The 22,065-nt window shown below is 47.1% G+C and overlaps 2 protein-coding genes across 3 annotated transcripts in view; one reads left to right on the forward strand and one right to left on the reverse strand.

Annotated features, from left to right (window-relative positions):
- Positions 1 to 456: 456 nt before the first annotated feature.
- LOC135819149 (uncharacterized) overlaps positions 457 to 22,065 on the reverse strand; it is a 27,894-nt gene continuing 6,285 nt past the window's right edge. The window contains exons 4-8 of one of the 2 annotated variants that reach the window (XM_065332309.1): positions 19,997 to 20,562; positions 18,542 to 18,610; positions 17,497 to 17,728; positions 9,403 to 9,526; positions 457 to 1,393 (exon numbers count right to left, since the gene is read on the reverse strand). In XM_065332309.1, coding sequence (XP_065188381.1) covers positions 17,588 to 17,728; positions 18,542 to 18,610; positions 19,997 to 20,562 — 776 coding nt within the window. In that variant the 3' untranslated portion in view covers positions 457 to 1,393; positions 9,403 to 9,526; positions 17,497 to 17,587. The remainder of the gene's footprint in view (positions 1,394 to 9,402; positions 9,527 to 17,496; positions 17,729 to 18,541; positions 18,611 to 19,996; positions 20,563 to 22,065) is intronic. The other variant, XM_065332307.1, reaches the window with a different exon arrangement.
- Positions 3,064 to 5,034, forward strand: LOC135819069 (uncharacterized). The gene has a single exon (XM_065332220.1). It carries the CDS (start codon positions 3,064 to 3,066, stop codon positions 5,032 to 5,034), a length of 1,971 nt encoding a protein of 656 aa, XP_065188292.1.

Raw genomic sequence — 22,065 nt, forward strand, 5'->3', positions numbered from 1 at the left:
CAAATAATATGCTTACCCACACACCCGTACATACATGCACACGGGAATTGACATGTGTCCATGCGGTTTTAAACAGACCCACACAAGTCTGCATGACTGATTGTACATGTAAACGCACACATGCATGTAGGTGCACGAACATACACACCCATACCTGAACACACGCACGCACGTGCGCTAAAGTATGGGAGCATATGTACACGAAGCGTCACGTGATTGCATTCATAAGTTTACACAAGCCAGCCAGGAAATGAATGCATGCTTGTAGTGATGTGGTAGCTCCTACAACAAATGGAGTATTAGCTAAATAGTGCAATAAGGCGAGACCAAAATAAAATCGAGATTCCCGGGCAGGACCCATGTGAAATTGGTGCGGGCGGGCGAATTTTTATTTTTTTTCCTATGACTGTGTATATACGTATGCGCATATGCCATGCCGAGCTTTTTTTACAGTATTTTCCAGTAATTTTTATTTTTTTATTCAAATTTCACAAAAAAACAGGCACGCGGTTTACCCGTTCAATTTTTCTGTATTTCGGCCAACGATGGTTCTGATCTGTACATCAAGGAGTCGTACAGGCTCGGGTTTGTGTGACTCCACGTCACAGATCTACTCACACGATTGGTGCTGTAGATGTATTATGAACTGTTAAAAAAAATTGGCCTTGGCTCCATTTTGGTGCGGGAGGGCCCGGGAATCACTAATTTTTTTTGTCTCGCCTAAGGAGAGTGTTTTTTTTCTAAGCACTCGCAGACTCCTTTGCAGCCATTCACACATTACCGGGTACCTCACTTCAAACTCTCCAACTACGGTCTCTTCGCTGCATAAGTTCACTTCACTTCCAAAAAAATAATAATATCAGATATAAATGGAATGCACCAAATTTTCGGGCATGGCCCATCTTCAGGGTGAAAAAAACCATTCAACTAAAGCTGTTATCCACGAAGTGGATGCCTCTCATGCTAAGTTCAAAATACATGTACTCTTATTTGAAACATACTTCGAGCAGCTTGTATCCAATCGTAGGCATCACGAGTCAAGACAGCAGCCATCAATCTGTAAGTTCACTGATATTGAGGATTCGGACCAGGGTGGTGTACTGATCAAACTTGCAAGAACACCTTGTTGAGCTGGATCTTCCCCACCGGCACAGCCACCTCGTGACTCTACCATTCGTTGTCTCTGCTCTCCTGCCTCGTTGCCTTCATTTCATTGGTAGGGTTGTGTTTGACGAAAAACCCATTTGACTGCCTTCCAGCAGATGGCTTTCAAATGTAAGCAGATATACATCACTTCAAGCTAGGACCACCCCAGTGGGAGAAATGAGGCAACCCACTGTTGGCAGCTGGAAGCGTTGGACCTTGTTGACCATGGTGATATCTACATAGGCATCTATACACAGAGAGTGCAATGCACACACACACACACACACACACACACACACACACACACACGCACGCACGCACACACACACGCACGCACGCACACACACACACATAGTGGCACACATACCAAGGAGCATGGCACCACTAGATTTTTACCATGTACAGTAACAAATATCACTGCTCAAGCATGTGTATGAATGGAGTAAATGATTATGCCACAGGGAATTTTTGTATCCAATGTCCCACACAATGTAATCGCGCAGACCCTTCAGCATTGCGCAGACCCTTCATCATTGGGCTATTGGCATTGGTCATGGGTTTCATATTCATGTCTTAACTATAAATGAATTGACAAGTCAACATTATTATGCTCTTCTGCTTCATGCATTGTGTTCAAATACCAATATACAGGCAAATTGTACCAAAGTTCCATACATAGGGAGGGCCCAAACATGCTCAAAAATTTCGCATATTATGCTTTTCGCAATATTGGCCACTTGCTTCAAAATATGCTTCGAAATCACACAAAAGCAGAAAAATATGCTCGAAATATGCTAGAAATATGAACTGATATCAGTGATAATTATGCAAATTCGTTGCTCCCTCTAGCAAAATATGCTGCATTTGGTACAATATGCTAGATTTGCTACTTTATGCGACCATGAGTCGCGGACACTCTCTTCTCGGGTCAAAATTTCGCCCCGTGTTTGGATGAGCATTTTTCCTTCCGGGCTAAGTTTGGAAGTATTCCCTGACCGAGCGTGCCGTGGTAATTTTCCTTGTCCATTCCCGCAATCTGCCCTATACTTATGTGAATTCTTCGCTCCTTGTAGCAAAATATGCTACATTTGGTACAATATGCTACATTTGCTACTTTATGCGACCTTGTGTCAAAAGGACCAAATATGCGAAAATATGCGCAAGCATATTCGGGCCCTACCTATCCATACAGCTCTGCATCATTTTTTGCCAATGCTGTTGATTGTACATTGTTCACAATCGCTACAATCGCTGCCATTTCTCATAAATAATATTGCCATGCAGTATTTACGAAATACACCACCAGGATTCCACAATACAAAGATGGCTACATTTTTTCAACAAACATGCAATTATTGCGAAAAAAATAAATATTTCCATATTAAAGGCCATGGTAAAAATTAGGGGTGAAACAATTATACCGGAACCGTGGTTGGCTCTGGCCATCCCGGCAAGAAGGCAGATATGCCTGTTTGATTGGTGAATTCAAATAAAAATACCATACCATACCGAATATTCGAATACTCGTTTGGATTTTTCAAATATAATCGTACTCGGAATAAATCAGAGTACTCGCTCATACATGATACATGCATTTACCACAGGAGTCTGCAGCTTCAGAGCAGCAGTCAGCACTCAGCAGATATTGATGTGCAGACTGTGTGATGAACATGTGTACACGAGTAGAGAGAGCCCAAATGACCCACCAACCAATACACCCGAGAAAAGAACTGCCAATCGGTTCAATCAGGGTTGTATCATGTGATCTTTAAGGCGGTTGGTGTGCGATTTTTAGGATATCAAGAATACTCGAATACTCGAATATTCGATCGGTTCTTGAAGAACCTAGCCAGATTGTTTGATCCGATCGGATTCGTACTGCCATTCACCATAGTTGGTCGGATGTTGTTCCAGAAGATGTGGCTAGCAGGTGCTGACTGGGACGACTCCCTGCCGCCAGAGCTAGGCGCAGAGGCGCAAAAGTGGTGTGCCGACATGGATGCACTCCAGGATGTCCGAGTTCACCGGTGTTTTCAACGTGATGAAGAGGTGGTGGAGACTCAGCTACATGTATTCTGCGATGCCTCGCAAGATGCATATGGAGCAGTCGCTTATCTCTGTCATGTGTACCAGGATGGTACGAGGTCCAGTCGATTCGTCATGGCTCGAGCAAAAGTGGCGCCGTTATCAACTGTTATCATTCCCCGACTCGAGCTAATGCGAGCAGTCATCGGATGTCGTCTTGGTGTGTCCGTAGCCAAGACACTCGCCATCGCAATGGAGAATGTCGTGTTCTGGAGTGACAGCATGGATGTCCTGTGGTGGATAAGGAACAGCAGCCGGGTCTTCAAGCCATTCGTGGCCAACCGCGTCGGTGAGATCCAGGCTTCTTCCTCGCCTAGTCAGTGGTTCTACGTTCCGACGGCGGTGAATCCAGCTGACATCCTGTCACGAGGAACATCAAGCGCTACTATCGCGATGAATGTGCTGTGGTCGAACGGTCTGTCATATCTCGTTCAGAGCATCGAAGAACGGCCACAGCAGCCCGAGGGATACAAAGTTCCAGCTGCACCAGAGGTCGACGCGAAAGCCAAACCACCCGAAGAAGGTCATCAACACCACCAAGTGACATGTGTGTCTTTCCTCTCGACGAGTGAGTGGGTTCTGGCGCCTGAACGATTCTCTTCGCTTCAGCGGCTGGTCCGCTTGACGGCGTGGGTGCTGCGCTTTTCCTCAAACTGCCGAATCCCAACCACGCAGAGACAGTATGGTCAGCTGACGGTTGAGGAAGTCGAAGACAGCCTCCAGGCCATTATTCGGTCAAGCCAGAAGGACGCCTTTGCTGAATATTCGTCACTGCAGAAGGGCAAGCCATTACCGGCAACCAGTCCACTGAGCAGCCTGACCACACTCTTGGATGAAGTTGGTGTGATGAAAATGACAGGACGGCTCCAAGAGGCACAGTATCTCAGTCAAGACGCCAAGCACCCGATCATCTTGCCGCGGTCTTGCTGGATAACACAGCTAGTGATCAGAGACCAGCATGAGGCAGACCATCACGTCGCAGGTACAGCTCACACTATGGCAGTCCTCACGAGGAAATATTGGATCGTGGCGATTCGAGAAGCCATCCGGGAGTACGGACGTTCCTGTGTGAAGTGTCAATTTCGGAAAGCACAACCAGCCACGCAGATCATGGCACCATTGCCCAAGATCCGGTTGAAGGAGCCTCTCCACGCTTTCAGTCGCGTGGCCGTCGACTTTGCTGGACCATTCGCAACGGTACAGGGTCGAGGGCAACGACGCACTAAGCGGTATTTGTGCATCTTCGCCTGCTGTCTTTGCCGTGCTGTGCATCTGGAAATGGCCACAGGTTTGGATACCGACAGCTTTCTCAACGCCTTTCAACGAATGTGCAACCGCCGAGGTGTTCCTGCTGAAGTGCTCTCGGACAATGGTACGAACTTCGTCGGTGCTAATCGTGAGCTATCGGAGATCTTCACCGAGCAGGAGCAATACGTCCTGGAGCACAGCGCTACCATGAAGAGGATCAAGTGGCATTTCATCCCTGCCCAGACACCACACTTTGGAGGCGTTCACGAAAGTATGGTAAAATCAGCAAAGAAGGCTATTTACCATGTTCTACAGCAGGCATCAATCACCGATGAGGAACTGCGAACTGCAGTCTGCACCGCAGAGGCGCTACTCAACTCTCGTCCAATTGTTCCTCCCTCTAGCGACGACTTGCCGCTCACACCGAATCACTTCCTGGTTGGACGCATTGAGCACTATCATCTTGTCGTCAAGTCACCATGTCTTCGGTGCCGCTGGCAACACATCCAAATGCTTGTATCTAGTGTTGAAACGATCTCACTGGATACTCGTTAGCCCCCCTCGCCAGAAACTCGGCTCGTTTGTGCGGCCAGCTCGTTTGCACTAACGAACACCGTACACCGTACTCCGTACACATGGCAGTACATATCGACCGGAGAGTCGTAAAATATTTTACGACTCCCTGGTCGATCGAGAGTCCAGTCCCGCGCAAAGTGAAAATCACTCGCAGTTACAGGTGACTGTATGCCTGCACGACACTTGAGTTGTTTCAGTTGTCGTTGCAGCTTTGGTGGACTCTACTGATGTCTTGCTCCGCATCTGCTGACCTGTCGCAGGATATGCTTCGGTCACCTCTCCATTCGAGTGAAAGTTACGCTCAGTCGTTTGGAAGTTTTTTCCCGCGATGCAGCGAAGACCAGGGCTACTTGCAATCTTTGCAAAACGGTCTATTCTTACAAAGGCTAATCGACGATGGCGCTGAAAAGACATCTCGACACCAAACAGCAGTCCGAAGTGAAGCAGCAGCAACCCCAAATGCTGGCGGTGATAATTTGAACCAGGTGAAAAAAATCGAACTTAGAAAAAAATTAAGTCGAAGACACCACTGCAGCTGTACTTATGGTTGATAAATAATGGTGGTAAAGACACACCTGCATGCATGCATCGACCAGGCGCCAGGCGCGAACTGATGGTGGTGGTGGTGAGAAGGAGAGCTCAGTGCCAGAACTGCAGCCTAGAGAGCGTGTGTGGGCAGGCGTGTGTTAACCGCCATATTGCCAGGTGTGTCTTTACCACCATTATTTATCAACCATTAGAAAAAAATTATTCCAAAAAATAATCATATTTGCCACATCAATGAAACTCGTTAGCTCGCTCGATAGCTTGCTCGTTAGTGGAACTGATCGCTCGTTTGTTATAGATACGCTCGTTTCAACACTACTTGTATCCCATGTCTGGCGAAGGTGGATGCAGGAGTGGATACCAGCCCTGAATCGTCACTCCAAGTGGTGGAAAGAGTACCCGGATCTCTGAGTCGGTGACATCGTCCTCGTTGTGTCAGCTGATACCCCCCGTGGCAGGTGGCCTCTTGGACGGGTGTTGGAGGTCTACCCTGGTTCTGACGGCAGAGTGCGTATCGCTAAGCTCCAGGTCGGAGGCAAGCAGGTAACCAGGTCAGTTGTACGGCTATGTCCGGTTGTGAAAGGCTGACAGTCCGAACGCACGTTTTAGATGGACTTATCGCCATCTTTAGTCAGTTCGATCTCTTTCCTCATTTTACTCATTCTTTGATACGGATGCATCAAGGAGGAGTATGTTGGGAAGGCCGTCGTGGCCATAGGTTTTTTTAAATTATGTATTTACTATTTCAAAATTAATGGTGAACGGTACTATTCGGCCAATAAAATGTAAAGAACTCTTCCTCTCCTTTCCTCCATGCGCTCTCACAGCCGACTCACTGCTACCCTCGGTAGCCATTACACACACCAACAGCCATACAAGGAAGGGTTGCAGGTAGATACTGAAATTCCTCCTGACAGCTGTTTCGCCTTCATAGGCTCATCAGAGAAGGTGATATTGAATAGGATGGTATCAGGTGGAGATGGTCAGATTTATACTACAAAACATGGGCGCAAGATTACGGGCAAAGTGTGAGAATGAGAAGGTACAATTCTCCAGCAACACAGTGCCAGGGGTTCCAAGAAAATGGCAGGTGAGAAATCCAATCACAAGCTGCTAACCTCTCCAGCAACACAGTGCCAGGGGTTCCAAGAAAATGGCAGGTGAGAAATCCAAATTCTTAAACTATCACCTAGCCGTTAGAAAATTAACGTTAGCAGCTTGTGATTGGATTTCTCACCTGCCATTTTCTTGGAACCCCTGCCACTGTGTTGCTGGAGAGGTTAGCAGCTTGTGATTGAATTTCTCAACTGCCATTTTCTTGGAACCCCTGGCACTGTGTTGCTGGAGAATTGTACCTTCTCATTCTCACACTTTGCCCGTAATCTTGCGCCCATGTTTTGTAGTATAAATCTGACCATCTCCACCTGATATCATCCTATTCAATATCACCTTCTCTGATGAGCCTTATGAAGGCGAAACAGCTGTCAGGAGGAATTTCAGTATCTACCTGCAACCCTTCCTTGTATGGCTGTTGGTGTGTGTAATGGCTACCGAGGGTAGCAGTGAGTCGGCTGTGAGAGCGCATGGAGAAGAGGAGGGGAAGAGTTATTTACTATTTATTCAATATTTCTCTCAGGATGTGAAATATGAAATGTCTCAGAAAGTTCAGTTTATTGTGGAACGCAATTTCGCGTACATGTAGTGATTTAGCCTACAGTTAGTTCACGAGTCATTTCGTTGGTTGTTTGTTTCTTGCGTTGCACAATGTAAGACAAGAATTTGCACAACTGCACAAGAGTATTGACGTTGACTCTCAAAATGATTCTTGGTCGCATTTTGTTTGTTTCTTCTAAGTTTTGACAAAGGGACATGTATTTTCGTTTTGTCTTTTCTCGCAGTGTTTCCTTTCATTTCTAAGCCGCGACACCGTCGCGTAGGGTGTCGCGTACTGCGGTACGACGGGTCACGTGCCGCCAAGCTACTGCATTCTTTGTTCACCAGTGTTCACGGCTACACTGCATTGTATCATGACTCATATGTTTTGCTCTACGCTGAATCCCGTACTAGCGTAGGTCTTTTCAGAGTTTGTTTTTCCATGGGGCTCGGCAAGTTCGGTGTTTCGAAAGGAAGAGAAAGGGTTTTCTTTTGTTGTTTGCGAAATCTCTAAAATCTATTTTACTACCACGAAGTCTTCCCGTTGCGTGTGTGAACCTGCATGACAACGGCGGAATTCCGTGATTACATCACATTTGGCGCAGATCTGAGGCGGGAAATGGCGTAGCGCGTACAACTGAGCTGCAGTTGTGCAGAAAGAGACCTGCTTGAATCCTGCTTGTACGCACTACATCACTAAAATGATGTAATCACGGAATTCCGCCGTGACAGCAACCCATCCGAGCTGCACACTCTGGTTTTTATGTACTCTTGCAATCACCCATGGATACCTTTTTATTTTTATTTTTATATTTTTTATCATTTTTACATTGAACACAACCCTACCAAGGAAAAAATTGACAGGAAGCAGGAACGGGCAGCGATATACAGTGGCAGGGGCCACCATGAGCCAACGTCAGGCGAAATAGCACGTCATAGTACATTTGAGATCAGCGGGAAGAACATGACGACGTCCACTAATTTAGTATCTGTGCACACGAATCTGCTGTGTGTGTGACTCTGTATGTCAGCTATGATATCATCTTCTGTGGTTCCATGCCTAGCATGTACGTCTGAACCATCCTGCAAAGTTTGAATGACGTAGGTTGAGCGATCGCTCCGCGAAACATACTTTTGAAATTCTCTTCATAGTATATCTTCCACCATTGAAATTTCGAATTTCTTCAAAAAAAGTGCTGAGAGGGGTGGCTTGCAACCTTGATATGGCTTGTTCCAGGCATGCTTTGGAGCCATCTTCTGTTGAAGTAGTGGCGGGGATCTGCCCTGCAACTGCTACAACAAAAAATGATTCGATCTGAGAAAGGGTGAGACCGCGAATCTCGGTTGAATATTGAGTATTTCAAGCCTTTTCACGACGAAGATGGAGTTCTTTTCGGAGATGGACGTCGCGGCAAAGGACATGGTGTCCGACTTCTGGCGTCTGGTGAAGCCAGGGATCATTTGTCCAGTCAGGTCGGCAGCCTAACCGTCGGTAAGCTTGTGTTTGGATCCCGTTCTGCTCGATGTGGTAGATCACAAACAATTTGATATCGCACAAATATGATAATTGTTCTCAGCATTGTCAAGAGTACATAACCCCAAGAGTGTGCAACTGCCTGCACAACCTCTATGCTGTGCTGCGACGGCAGAACTTCACATCACGTGACATGGTTCAAAAGGTTATGCTGGCAAACAGTGCAAAGTGACCACAAGAGAGTTGTACCCAAAGCTGGGCTGCGTACAACCCAGTATCTATCATGCACAGAGTGCACGGGTTCATTACGTGATGTGAAGTTCTGCCGTCGCAGACCCCATAGCTGGAGTTGCACACTCTTGGGGTTATGTACTCTTGGCATCGTGCATACCGTATTTTATATTCAGAAAATCCCAAAGTGTCTCTGTGTGGCCGTCCTATGCCACGAGAAACTCCAATCAGGCTCCTATGTCCTCTGCCTTCATGATTGAATGTCCACTTCGTTTGAACAACGAACACAACAATCGAGGACGGCTTTGCAATGAAAAATGCAGCTATACTGGAGCTGAAAAAAAGAAGAAAAAAACGTGCTCAGGATGAGACTCGAGTACACGCATACTCTCCCAGCAGGTGAAACGCAAAATATTTGTGAAAAATGCGTGTCGCCGACTGACCAGTAATTTCGCCTGACAGGTGGCTGTGCCAGTAGGGTGCACGCAGCTTAGCCGACAGACCGCCTCGGCTTCATTGCCAAGCCCACGCACTGAAGAATCTGCTACAACAGTACCAAAGCTGAAGCTACAAAAAAAAGCACCCAGATGCACATGTACCGCAATACACTAATTTTGAGAACTTTGAGTACAGTCAGATCTTGCAAAACCGCACACATCCGTTTTCCACAAAAATATCCGGATAGACGAGGGAACCGGATAATCGAACACACATACTGTATGTATGCATGGCATATGCTGTAAATTGGTAACCAATGATTTCCTTCCGGATGCCGGGGGATCCGGATAAAAGAGGACCGGATAAGCGAGGTCTGACTGTATCTGGTCGGCTGCCAGCCCAATCTTTTATATCCCATGGGAGCACAGGATATGCCCAGACAACATCATGTGCTCCTATGGAAAATACAAGGAAGCCGCTCCTTTTTCCAGTATCGAGCGAGAAAGAGGCAGCTCCAAGGAAACCGATTCCAGGTCGTCGAGACTGGCATGCAAGTTGTGAGATTTTGATTGGGAACAACGCAGCAGCCAGTGGCGGCGAGCGTACAAGTGTTCGCAGTGACGATTCTACAAATCTAACTTAGCCAGCGAGGTGGAAAGAGAGTTGGCGAGTGATGGAGAGACGTCATCCGAAGGTGACGGTGTAGGCGAGGACATGCTTAAACGTTGCAATCGAATCTTGAGCTTGTCGCATTAGCAGAACTTATTGCACACGTTTAGGAACACACTTCACTTGCCATCCGACCACACATCCTTATTCTAACTCCTACACCATACTAAGAATACACCAGGGAGTCGAATACGACTCCCAACATTTTATTCTGAAAATATGAAGCTGGCCAGCGACGAGGGTTTCCCCTCAGATCTCGGCTAGTCCAGAAGGGAGCATTTAGAATGTTGAAACTGCTGTGTACTGCAAAAGCAGAAATTTTCGGTGGTGTTTTATTTTCGGTAACTTACTTCGGTGCCGACAATTTTTACCGAAAATAAAACGCACCGAAATTTTCAGTATAAGGGTTGGTTCACATATCGCCGGTACGCGCCGGGAGTCATCGGGAGTGGGCCTCTTGCAACCTCTTCCGGCGCATTGCGATTACGTGAACCAGTGCAGTCGTAACAAAATCATACGGTAAAATATCGCAAGGGACCGCCGGCAAAGTTGGACAGTGCCCAACTCTTGCGATCTGCCCCGGCGCCTATCCCATACAATTTTGACCAAAAGTGGTTTGTGAACCGTTCGCGCAGGTGATCGCCGGTGTCGGGAGCCAGACTTTGTCAAAATTTCAAACCAAGACTCATCCTTAATTCTCCTAAATTGAAGCTAAAGATGAGGTCCGTTCGCCATTCTTGTAGTCGTTTCAAGGTGGCAAATTAAGTCAGCATACCAACCCGTACTTCTCGGATAATCTGCTTGACTGTTGTGCAACTTATGAGACAAATACTTCCTCCGTTAAAGGGGAAGTTAAGGCAAAAATCAAAATTTCACCAGTTGTAGTCTTCGGGGTGCTGAGTCGAATGGTCTTGGTCCGAGGAAGCTGACGCTCCCTTCCTACTTTAATCCCAATCAAACTCGCGCACTTCCACCGAAACTGGGTGACTGCGCCCTACTAGATGGGGATTTGTATGCAAAATGTCACTAAAAGCGCCATTTCGTTCTTATAATAGCACGGATGACCGCGATTGGCCCATATGTTGTAGTCTTTTCGACGCTGAGTCGACTGGTTTTGGTCCGAAAAGGCTGCGATGCAGCGTTCCTCCTTTATTCCCAATCGAACATGGTTGAACAAGCGGTCACGTACACCAGTCACCTGGTCACCGTGCCTGCAGGGTACAACTTACTAGCCTGTTTGACCTTTTTTGGGTGCAGTCCTGTCACTCGAGTTGAACTCGAGTTGAACCTTGGTGTGAGAGTTGTCGCCTGCTGGCGCGGTGACCAGGTGATTTGGGCACCCAGGAGCACGTGACCGCTTGTTCAACCATGTTCAATTGGGAATAAAGGAGGAGCGCTGCATCGCAGCCTTTTCGGACCAAAACCAGTCGACTCAGCGTCCAAAAGACTACAACATATGGGCCAATCGCGGTCATCCGTGCTTTTATAAGAACGAAATGGCGCTTTTAGTGACATTTTGCATACAAATCCCCATCTAGTAGGGCGCAGTCAACCAGTTTCGGTGGAAGTGCGCGAGTTCGATTGGGATCAAAGTAGGAAGGGAGCGTCTCAGCTTCCTCGGACCACAACCATTCGACTCAGCACCCCGAAGACTACAACTAGTGAAAAACTGATTTTTGCCTTAACTTCCCCTTTAAGCAAAACTTCGTTGCGTTTTTACAGTTCAGTCCAAATCATTCTATGGCTACGAACACGCTTTGCAAAGTGGAAAACAATGCAGCATATGAAAGATATTTATTTACAGATGTCACACAGCTCGTTTCAAAGCAGTCCAGCTTCACTCTTCGTCTGAATCTGATGACTACTCACTCTCTGATGACATCGAGTTTGCATCCTCGCTGACTGTCGCCGCCAGCGCTGCCAGCTTTTGTTCCGCAGCCTTTATAAGTTTCCAAGACATGATTATTTTGATCGTGGAGATCATCAAGTTCTTCGCTCGAACTGTGACCCTGACGACCTCCACGGTGGCGCTGGTAGTTGTGGCCACTCTCCGGAACGCCATTGAAGGAGCCATACACACCAAACAAACGCTCCCCATCTTCGCAGCGGTGTAGTCGTGCCAGCACGTTTCCACACCCTGCAGAAGCTCCTTTCTGGCTTCCTTCGTCACGAGTGACACGTCTGTCTACAGGCTGTGGAAGAACGCCAAGTCGTCGACGTTGAGATTAGGATTTTGCACCGACTGAACGACAACCTGAATGTCGAACGCTTTTGATTTCCCCTGCGCTGCAAACACAAGTGCATTGATTTTGGCTGTGTGCGGATGCGCACCATTGACTCGTGCTAGTACAGCATGCTAGCTGTACCTGAGCGCTGACCAGCTCCTGGACACTTCTTCGAGCCACGCGGCCTTTCAAACTGTTTCTCATTTTTGCACTTTGGTGTCATGCGCGCGCTTGGGGTTGTGTTCTGGTGACATCCTGTCGAGAAACGGTTCTGCTTCGCCGATTTTTTCAAAGGACTCCACGCTTTTCGGAGGTTCAAAAGCCTGTCAGAACAATGGACGACAACTCAACTACCCTATGTAGGGGATAGATCACTGATATGTATGTCTAATGCCGACAGAAATATCATGACAAGAACACTGAAAACGCAACGAAGTTTTGCTTAGCGGAGGAAGTACAATTGAAATAAATAAAAAATACGAAGGATACATAGACAAGTTTGTGTGACTTCATCATCGTTTGCTCGCATAATTTCGACACCACCGCTTACTAGACTGCAATAAAAGGTGTAGAAGTAGTTTCATGATCTCCAGGTAAAAGGTAGCACCGAGTGGCCATCACCGAAAGACCTTGAACTACTGAAGAAACAAAGAATTCAAGCTTCAATTGGCAAACCTGTCGTAGCATTTGGGCACATTCTGTACTACCGTACTGGCAATATATGTTGCCGCGTAACGCGTAACGCAGGAGGGTGCGGCGTAACGCGCGACCAGGCTAGTGCGACAAATTTTCGTTGCGTTCGTAACGCGCGTCCGGCGGGGTGCGGCGATCTTTTCATTGCAGTTTGCAAAAAATGATGCGGCAATAGCAAAAAAATGATGCGGCAATAGCAAAAAAGTGATGCGGCAATAGCAAAAAAAGGACTGCGGCAATATAGAAACCTGTGTAACGGCTCCTGTGCGACTTTGCATGTAACGCCCTGCGTGCGGTAAACATGTGCCAATGTAACGCTTCATGGCCTCACTGCGACAACATATATATTGCCAGTACGGTACTTTGTAGTAGATTTGGTACTCGAACCGTATGCGCAAGGGATCGGGAGCTGGCTCAACGCCAATGTCTTGCGGCACCGATTTTGCTTATGTGAACCAACCCTAACCGATACTGTATACATGTAGTACAGGTAGACTCCCTCTAATTCGAATACGGTATAATTCGAACATTCCGTGTAATTCGAACTTTTTCGTCGTACCGATCTTCTGCATGTCACTTCAAGTCAAAATCGAATGCATAATTCGAAGTACGAAAAGTGCGCCGGTTGGATAATTCGAACCCAGTCTTCGTACAGAAGAGCTGTTTACAGTACATTGGCTATGTCCTTTGAACGCTTATTTCGAAGTGAGATTGAGTTGCTATCCTTGTAATTCGAAGTTCATTCTTTTCTCCTTCTCTAGCCAAGAGTAGCTCAAAAATCGATCGATGGTCCGCTGCAGGATCGACTATAGCGTTCAAGAAACCCACCTTCTCTCGAAATTTCTTTCAAGCCCATGCGAGGCAAATTGCAAAGGTTTGATTGAAGACGACGTCTTCCAGGTGGCTGACTCTCTTCGCGGATCTCGATGGCCTTTCGTGCCGCGCCAGCTCGTGCGCGGAGATGTTGGCGCACAAAAACACTATTGTCGTAAATATTGTCTATGCCTATGCTCCACTTCCGTTCTTCAGAACGACGTGCTGCTGTCCGACGGCCTTTCATGACGCGGAGTAGGCAGCGCAGTTCTTTTCCGTTGAAACTGTTTCAGGAAAGCTGCAGTGACTGACAACTTCTTCACTAGAAAATGAAGATGTCAAAATGATTTTGTGTCGATCAAGTGTTTTGATGATCCGTTGTACACGACCAGTCGACCACCTATGTTTCGTTGATGCAAATAAAAATGTGCAAAAAATATTCAGCATGCGATTTCAAGCATTTTGACATACATATCAGTACATGGGGCTGCATTTGGATAATTAGAAGTTCCGGATAATTCGAAGTTAGGGCCTGGCAATTTGAGGTTCGAATTAAAGGGAGTCTACCTGTACTAGTACTAGGGGTGAAACGATTAGTTCGAATATTCGAGTATTCATTCGAAAATTTCAAACGAGCGAGTATTCGAAATTTTGCACTCGATCGGGTTTTTTTTAAACAATCGACGAGGAGACAATAGTCGTAAAATGGCAATAAATAAGATAAATTGTGCACTCATAACAACAGCAAAAATGAAGAAAGTCAAGTTCCATAACGTTTTCTTGTGACTGTCATCAGTGGAACGCCGTCACATAAAAATGTAATAACTAAAACACACACTTATATAAATGTAGCTAATATGGTTTCAGGTAGAAATACAGCAGCTAACAAGTACAAAAAGCGAAGTTCGCACCTTTGCAATGTGTGAATATAGTGTATGTGAGAAAGGTAGTGGCAGATGAATGTGATACTGTGTGAATGAATGTAATGGTGCGTGTGTATTACTTGAAGAGTGTGAGTGATACAATGTTTTCTTTCTGTTTACATAGCACAGGGTCACGAGTACGAATATACACAGCTTCCAACACCTGCAATTGCTTGAAGAAACGTGCGCAACGAATAACACTAAACCAGGAATCGTCAAACACCTTACGACATTCTGGACTGGACACCAAATGCTTGTACACTGCAGACTTCCTCTTGTCAACATCAAACTCCTCCTCATCACTACTCTCATCCTCCACCTCCATTCCAATTTTTTATTTTTTTAGTATTGGCATTCCATTTTTGAAAAGCTTTTGTTGCGCTGCTATGCTCGTCCACTGGCATGGGTATGCATGCATTATGCCAAGTCAGTATTTTATGACTTGGACCCATGCGATCACCACGGCGAGTAACGGTAGTTAGTTACGAGATATGAAAATACTGATGAAAATCGTTACTTTACACTCTGTACAAGACGTTGGCGACTTTTGTTCAATGTTCACAGATAATTTATTCCGAATTGGTCGAGAACCCACAAATCTAGCTCTTTTGAATTTTAGTAAAATACTCGAAATAATCGGATACTTGATCGAATATTACAAATGAGTGATCGATTGGTCAAAATAGATACTCTTTTCACCCCTAACTACAGTCCTTTTCAAAACTATAGACGCGTAGTGTTTTGCAAAATTCGATGGGATTTATTTAAAACATTTTAGTTTTTTCTCCAGATTCCGTCTCTGCATCGCTTCACAATTCTGGCTATATACTTTGTTTTCGCTACAATTGAAGTTTATTTTTAGGCCAGGTTTTCCGGTTTTACATGTAATTCCTGTTTTGAAGGGTTTGACCAGTTTGTTTCGGATTTTTGCTCCTGCTGAGACAGTGCATGCTGCGCCCAGACCATCGCGATATATATCGCGGGTGCATTTTTGTACGGGTCCTGGTAGCCTCGTGGTTTCGATCCGTGATTTCCAGTACAGGTGTGGGGCATTCGAATCCCATCACGCCTCCTGCCTTTTTTCTCTTCTTTTCTGCATGTTTTGGATCTTGTTGGGTGAAATACAGTAGGGATGATAATTATATTTTCTCTTTTCGATATGATTTGAGCCTCCCTGTTCCCTTCGCCAGACACAACGAGTGACAGTGGTTTCACTCACGCCAGTTGCAAGGTGAGTTCGACGACGAGAATTTCGGATACTCAAGCTTCGATCAAAATCCAGCTCTTGTTCGAAGAAACAATGAACACGACTAATCATATCTTTCTCGGCATCACTGAGATTCTTACGTAACGGGCCTTGGAAGCGATTACAGTCAGGCACTCAGAAAATGCAAACAAGAAGAAGATTCATTTGAGACTTTCATTTCTTTTGAGACTTTCCTCACACCTTTTCATTTGCGACTTTGCGTGGTTTGCATCTTTTGTATTTCCCGTGGCGACGAAGAAAAACCTGAAAAACACATCTGAAAACCAGAAAACACTCAGGCAAAACTCACGGCTGTCGTGCGCTACAGTACGTACGACTCGTACGTATGAGTTCACGCGTCTATAGTTTTGAAATGGACTGTAGTACACTTACCTGGAAAACGGGTTTTACCGAAAATTTCCCTCCACCGAACCGCCGATTTAGGAGAATACCGAAAATATTACACATCCGAAAATTTCTGCTTTTACAGTACTTGGTGGTATCGCTCTTTTATGAGGGACATGGGAGCCCGGCCGATGCTGTGCATCGCATGGGTATAATAGCTCTTCAATAAGAGACATGGGAACCTGGCCGATGCTGTGCCTTGCATGGGCTGTTCAGCGGGTGCACAATTGCAGACTGAGAATCGTGCTATCCTATACCAGGACAAAGAGTACCGGGACAGGAAGAGGCAGATGCCAGCGAAAGACAAGACAAGATGCCGGAGAGCCGTGAAGAAGGGTGCTGAGGGTTGAGGACACTGCACACGAAACGGAAAGTGACACATGTGCTGCCTGTGGGGACTGCCCCTTTTTTGTTGTTGCTGATTTTAGGCTTATTTCGTTGGGGATTTTCGGTATTTGACCACCACTTTGGTGGGTCTGATCTCCTTACCTCCCAACACTTTAGGAGCTGCATCTGCACCTTGATCCTTGCAGGTGTTGCAGGTGCTGGTGCCGGTGGTGCTGGTGTTTCTACAGGTGCAGAAAACTCAGCCTCCAGCCGAGTCTCATGCGAGCTGTGATTTTTTTTAAATATTTTGAGGCTTATTTTCATGTACAGTCAGACCTCGTTTATCCGGTCCTCTTTTATATCCGGAAGAAAATCGCTGGTTACCGATTTACAGCATGTGTCATGCATACATACAGTACGTGTGTTCGCTTATCCGGTTCCCTCCCCTATCCGGATATTTTTTTGTGGAAACCGGATGTGCGTGCGGTTAAGCGAGGACTGACTGTATAGCAACTGCAGTGAACATCAGACCTAGAGCATGTTGGACAATTTTTTTTACGTCTGACAGTCACAGTGAGGAAAACTTGCATGCAGATATCGGTGCTGTTTAGAACGAGGTCTGACAAGCAGTGGGAAGTAGTCTAGGTAGCATATACAGGGCACACGGCTCCTTGCATTCTCTTATAACCCTGCTTCTATGATGTTTATATGCACACACTATACACATTCACCCACTTGTAATAGGGCTTGCCGTCTGTTTGATTCTGCGAATACAAGTAAAACAACAACAATACATACCTTCTCCATCGTCAATACACAGTTCCATGACAGAAACCGGGCCTGGCTTGTCCATGTTGGCACATACGGTAGAGATAATACAATGGAAGTTCTACCGCCAGCCGTATACAATATAGGACAGGTAGTCTTGGAGTAGTTGAGCGCGGCGAACACACACGCTGAATCCATGATCGCGTAGGCATGCCTCGACACACTCTCGTCGCCTGGACACGTCATCCGTCTCCACTGCAACCTGGACACACACACGCACATGTGCACACGAACACACACAAACACACACACACACACACACACACACACACACACGCACATGAATACACACGTAAACATCCACTCATCGACAGACATCGACTGCTTAAAATCAGTGGTGACAAGTGAACGCCCTCCCCCCCCCATCCCGCCATGCATGTGACACTGTACAATAGGTATATGCATACATGGCACTGTGACGCCGAGACCCATGGTCGGCAGTCCATGTATTTCATCAGCACAGCTATTAACTGGCATTGTGGATAGCGCCTACCCAGTCCAATGTACTTTTTGTCTTTTAACATGATTTGTAGGTTTGTGTTCTCGTTAAAAAATAAAAAAATAAATAAAAACTATTAAAAAGGTGTACATGTGGAAACTACAGTTGTGCTCTATGAAATCCGACCCACAGTGCGTTACTGTATTTGGAGCCCTCAACTTGCACAGCCCTTGACGCCCGTGGAAGGGGTACGAATGCGGCTGGACGTAGACATGTACGTTAGCTATCATCACCTTTGGCGATGCGCTTTCCACAGGTCCAAAGGTACGAATACAATGATGCAAGCAGAACAGGTTCAGGCCGCCAGTTTTGCTCTGCGGGATGGGATTTCACCGAGCGCAACTCAGTTACTGCACATACATATAGCTCTAAATACTAGTATACATGTATGCCCTAACACGTCTCTCAGCGTTGAAATAGATAACATGGGCATCCGATTCGGTACATACACTGCCAAAAAAAGTTCACGCAACCACTGCAGCAATATGCACGTGCATGGGCATGTAGACTACTTACACGCTGCACATGACACCACCACTCGGCAGTAAGACTAGTCAAAACGTCTAGTTCAGCGCCTTCCACATCCTGTGTGTCCGTGTGTATCGGTACGCGTGCCATAGTTAGCAACACAGCAAGCGCACACACACGTGTGCATGCACACGGGAGCACACACGCATGCAAACACACACACACACACACACGCACGCACGCACACACACACACACACGCACACACACACACACACACACACACACACACACACACACAAACACACACACACAAACACACACACACAAACACACGAACACACACACAAACACACACACACAAACACACAAACACACGAACACACACACACAAACACACACACACACATACACACAAACACACGAACACACACACAAACACACACACACAAACACACGAACACACACACACAAACACACACACACACATACACACACACAAACACACACACACATCAATGGCAGCATGGAACACCCAAGTGCCTGTAGTCTAGAGAAAGTAGAAACGGCTCGGCAATGGCAATATGCTAGAAACCCGTCACCAGTCAACTTGGCCACGCTAACAAAGTGCAGTTGGGCGCCGAAGAACAAACATGCTAGAATTTCAACAAGTGCAGCATACCCTGATGTATACGGTGACTCGAATACATGTAGAGCAGTACATGCAACAAACAAGTCTACAGTCCATTTCAAAACTATAGACGCGCAATGTTTTTGAAATATTTCAAATTTGGCTGGAACTTTTAGAGAATAGTTTTCGGAATATTGCTCAGGTCCGCTCCACAATTACTCTCATATAGTTTCTAAACGATTGGATAACAGACGCCCAATTTGGAAAATTTTATGCACAAAGTGATCACAGATTTTATGTGGTATAGATGCTGGCGTAACGGTTTTTGCCTAGGTATGCGTCTATAGTTTTGAAATCGACTGTATAGGTCTACATGTTGCAGAGAAGGTGGAAATGCGAATGTGAGAACTTTATTAGGCCATGACTAACACCCCCCCCCCCCCCACGAGTATGAAGCCTCAGACTTCACATTCCACCACTGGGCCACAGGCCGTGCCACCGGGAAAAAACACCAACAATCACTTGTGGTCGGTGCACGGTACGTTCAAAGAGACATGCGATCAACGAGAGTGCTTGGCCGCATGGCTTGACTGGCCACCCTCAGTGGCTTACCAGGATTTTCGGCACCGGCTGTAGTCAGGCTCGTAGCCGGCATGGGGCACGTGCACACGCCCCCCCCCCCCCCCTAAAATTTCGACCCAGGTTCTGCATGCACGTAATGACTATGAATGACATGCACCAGCCATCCTACACATATGCGGCCGTGCACCCCCCTGAAAGGGGGACCAGTCACGCCCCTGGAAGTGTCTCCTATCACAACCAACGGGCCATAGAACAGTTTACAGGGTCACGCTGCACAGTAAAAATACTTACCACTTTAAGAAGGTGGATTGGAGTCGGGCGCTCACCGATGCGAGCCCTGAGGATATCGGTTAGGGAGCAAGCGGGGACACGAGCGAATCGCGCTCCGGCTAGAAACGCCTGTTTGCCATGAGCGCGGTACAGAGCGACCTTCTCCTCCGGCCGCAGAGTGGAATTACCCGGCATGCGTGGAAAGTAGGTCAGCAGGCGCGTGTGCAGGCGTGTGTCCGCCGCCGCCGCAGTCTGTTTGTTCGGCGCCGGACGGTGTCGTGTGGCATACTCACTGACACCGCTGACTAATGATGGGTGGTGGTGGTGGCGGCTGCGTGCTGTCCATGATGGTACGCCGACGCCACTCGTATGTCCTTCACCGTCCATGCCAGGGACACGCCCATCGGGATCACCACTGGCACTGTCATTAGCTCTGGCAAAGCTGATAGCCCCAGGCCCACCACTGTCACTAGCTCTCACAAAGCTGATAGCCCCAGGCGCAGCACGATGAGCTTGTCCAGAGGCAGCGGCGGTGGTGACGACCGCACGTGAATCACCTCGTTCAACATCCTCCTCCCTAACCTGTCCTGCAGTAGCACGAGAATACGAAGAAAAACAAAAACAAAACGTTTTCACAACAACACATCGCACTCACTCGCACATACGGAGACTCCCTCGATTTAGGCTAAGGCCTGTGGAGAATCCATAAATACAAAATTAATACAAATACAAAATACATGTACTGTCGTGGACATGGAAATCCAGTCGATTGACCGGGCCGGCGCCCTCAGTACGTACAGAACATTGAATGCAGTGCACATGTTGATCCGATGCGACCAGCGCAGCCGCTGCATGGCCAGCGCCCTGGGGCCGCTAGTCATGCGACCGGATTTCCATGTCCACGACAGTACAAGGAGCAGACCTGTCAAGGGAACTAGACTCTGAGAAGTTGACGACCGTTTCCAGAATATCACTACAGCACGCTCAGGAGCAAAAACAGACGTGCAGTGAGCTGTGTACTTATTTTCGGAGATCTTTACGTGGAAGCGAAGCGAATGGCGTATCCCTATGGTAACCATCAAGTTTCAAAATCAGTGAGCAGGTTCAATAGTTTCTTTAAAAGAACTCTGAGATCATAATTCCAATGCAGGGTTCTAGCAAGGTCAAAATAGTAGGGGGGGGGGGGAGGGGGGGGGGGGGCGGGCACGGGAAACAGTTACTCGGTATCCCATTTTTCCACTTTCCAATATTGTCTTGCCACGCTAAATGCAACGTATGGGGCGAATCCCGACTTCGCCCCAGACAAGTGTGCCTTTCTGAACCATCTAATAGTGAGTCAAATTGTGACTTTCGACTGCATTTTCGTTGAATTGCATGAAAAACACGAAAATCGGGAAATGAGTAGGTCTAGGGGGCGTAACTTTTTCACAGGGGCTTGCAAACAGAATAGAGGGGCGCTGCCCCCCCCCCCCCCCCCCCACACACCCCTTTGGCTAGAACCCTGCAAGTTGAAGGCTGCAACGACTGTAACGACTGCCACACACCGCAGTCAACCTTCTGCTGGTAGCGTGAGTAGACCACCGACTCCAAGCTTGTGTACCGTGTGTGTGTGTGTGTGTGTGTGTGTGTGTGTGTGTGTGTGTGTGTGTGTGTGTGCGTGTGTGTGTGCGTGGGTGCGTGCGTGTGTGTGCACGTGTGTTTGTGTGTGTGTGTGTAGAGATGGTTGGCGACCGAACTGCCAAGTCACGTCTGCAACGTCTCACTGTAATGGAGTCGCAGTTTGCTGACGATGCTGCGCTATACGCCACGTCCAAGGCATCCTTTGATCGGTGTGCGGAGACGTTTGTGGCTTGTGCTTCTGGTTGGGGACTGACCGTCAGCTTGACAAAGACCAAAGCTATATCAATCAATACTCCCACCAGTGAGCCCGATCATCTCGGGAATGGAACCATCAACGCCGTTGACCAATTCACATATCTTGGGTCCGTGATTCACTGGGATGGTCTTTGTGCGCATGATGTGCAGTCGCGGATTTCTAAGGCGTCTCGAGTGTTTGGTTGCTTGCGGGCACCTGTCTTCGGGAACCGCTC

Source organism: Sycon ciliatum, chromosome 6 (genome assembly GCF_964019385.1).
Source record: "Sycon ciliatum chromosome 6, ocSycCili1.1, whole genome shotgun sequence".
NCBI lineage: Eukaryota > Metazoa > Porifera > Calcarea > Leucosolenida > Sycettidae > Sycon > Sycon ciliatum.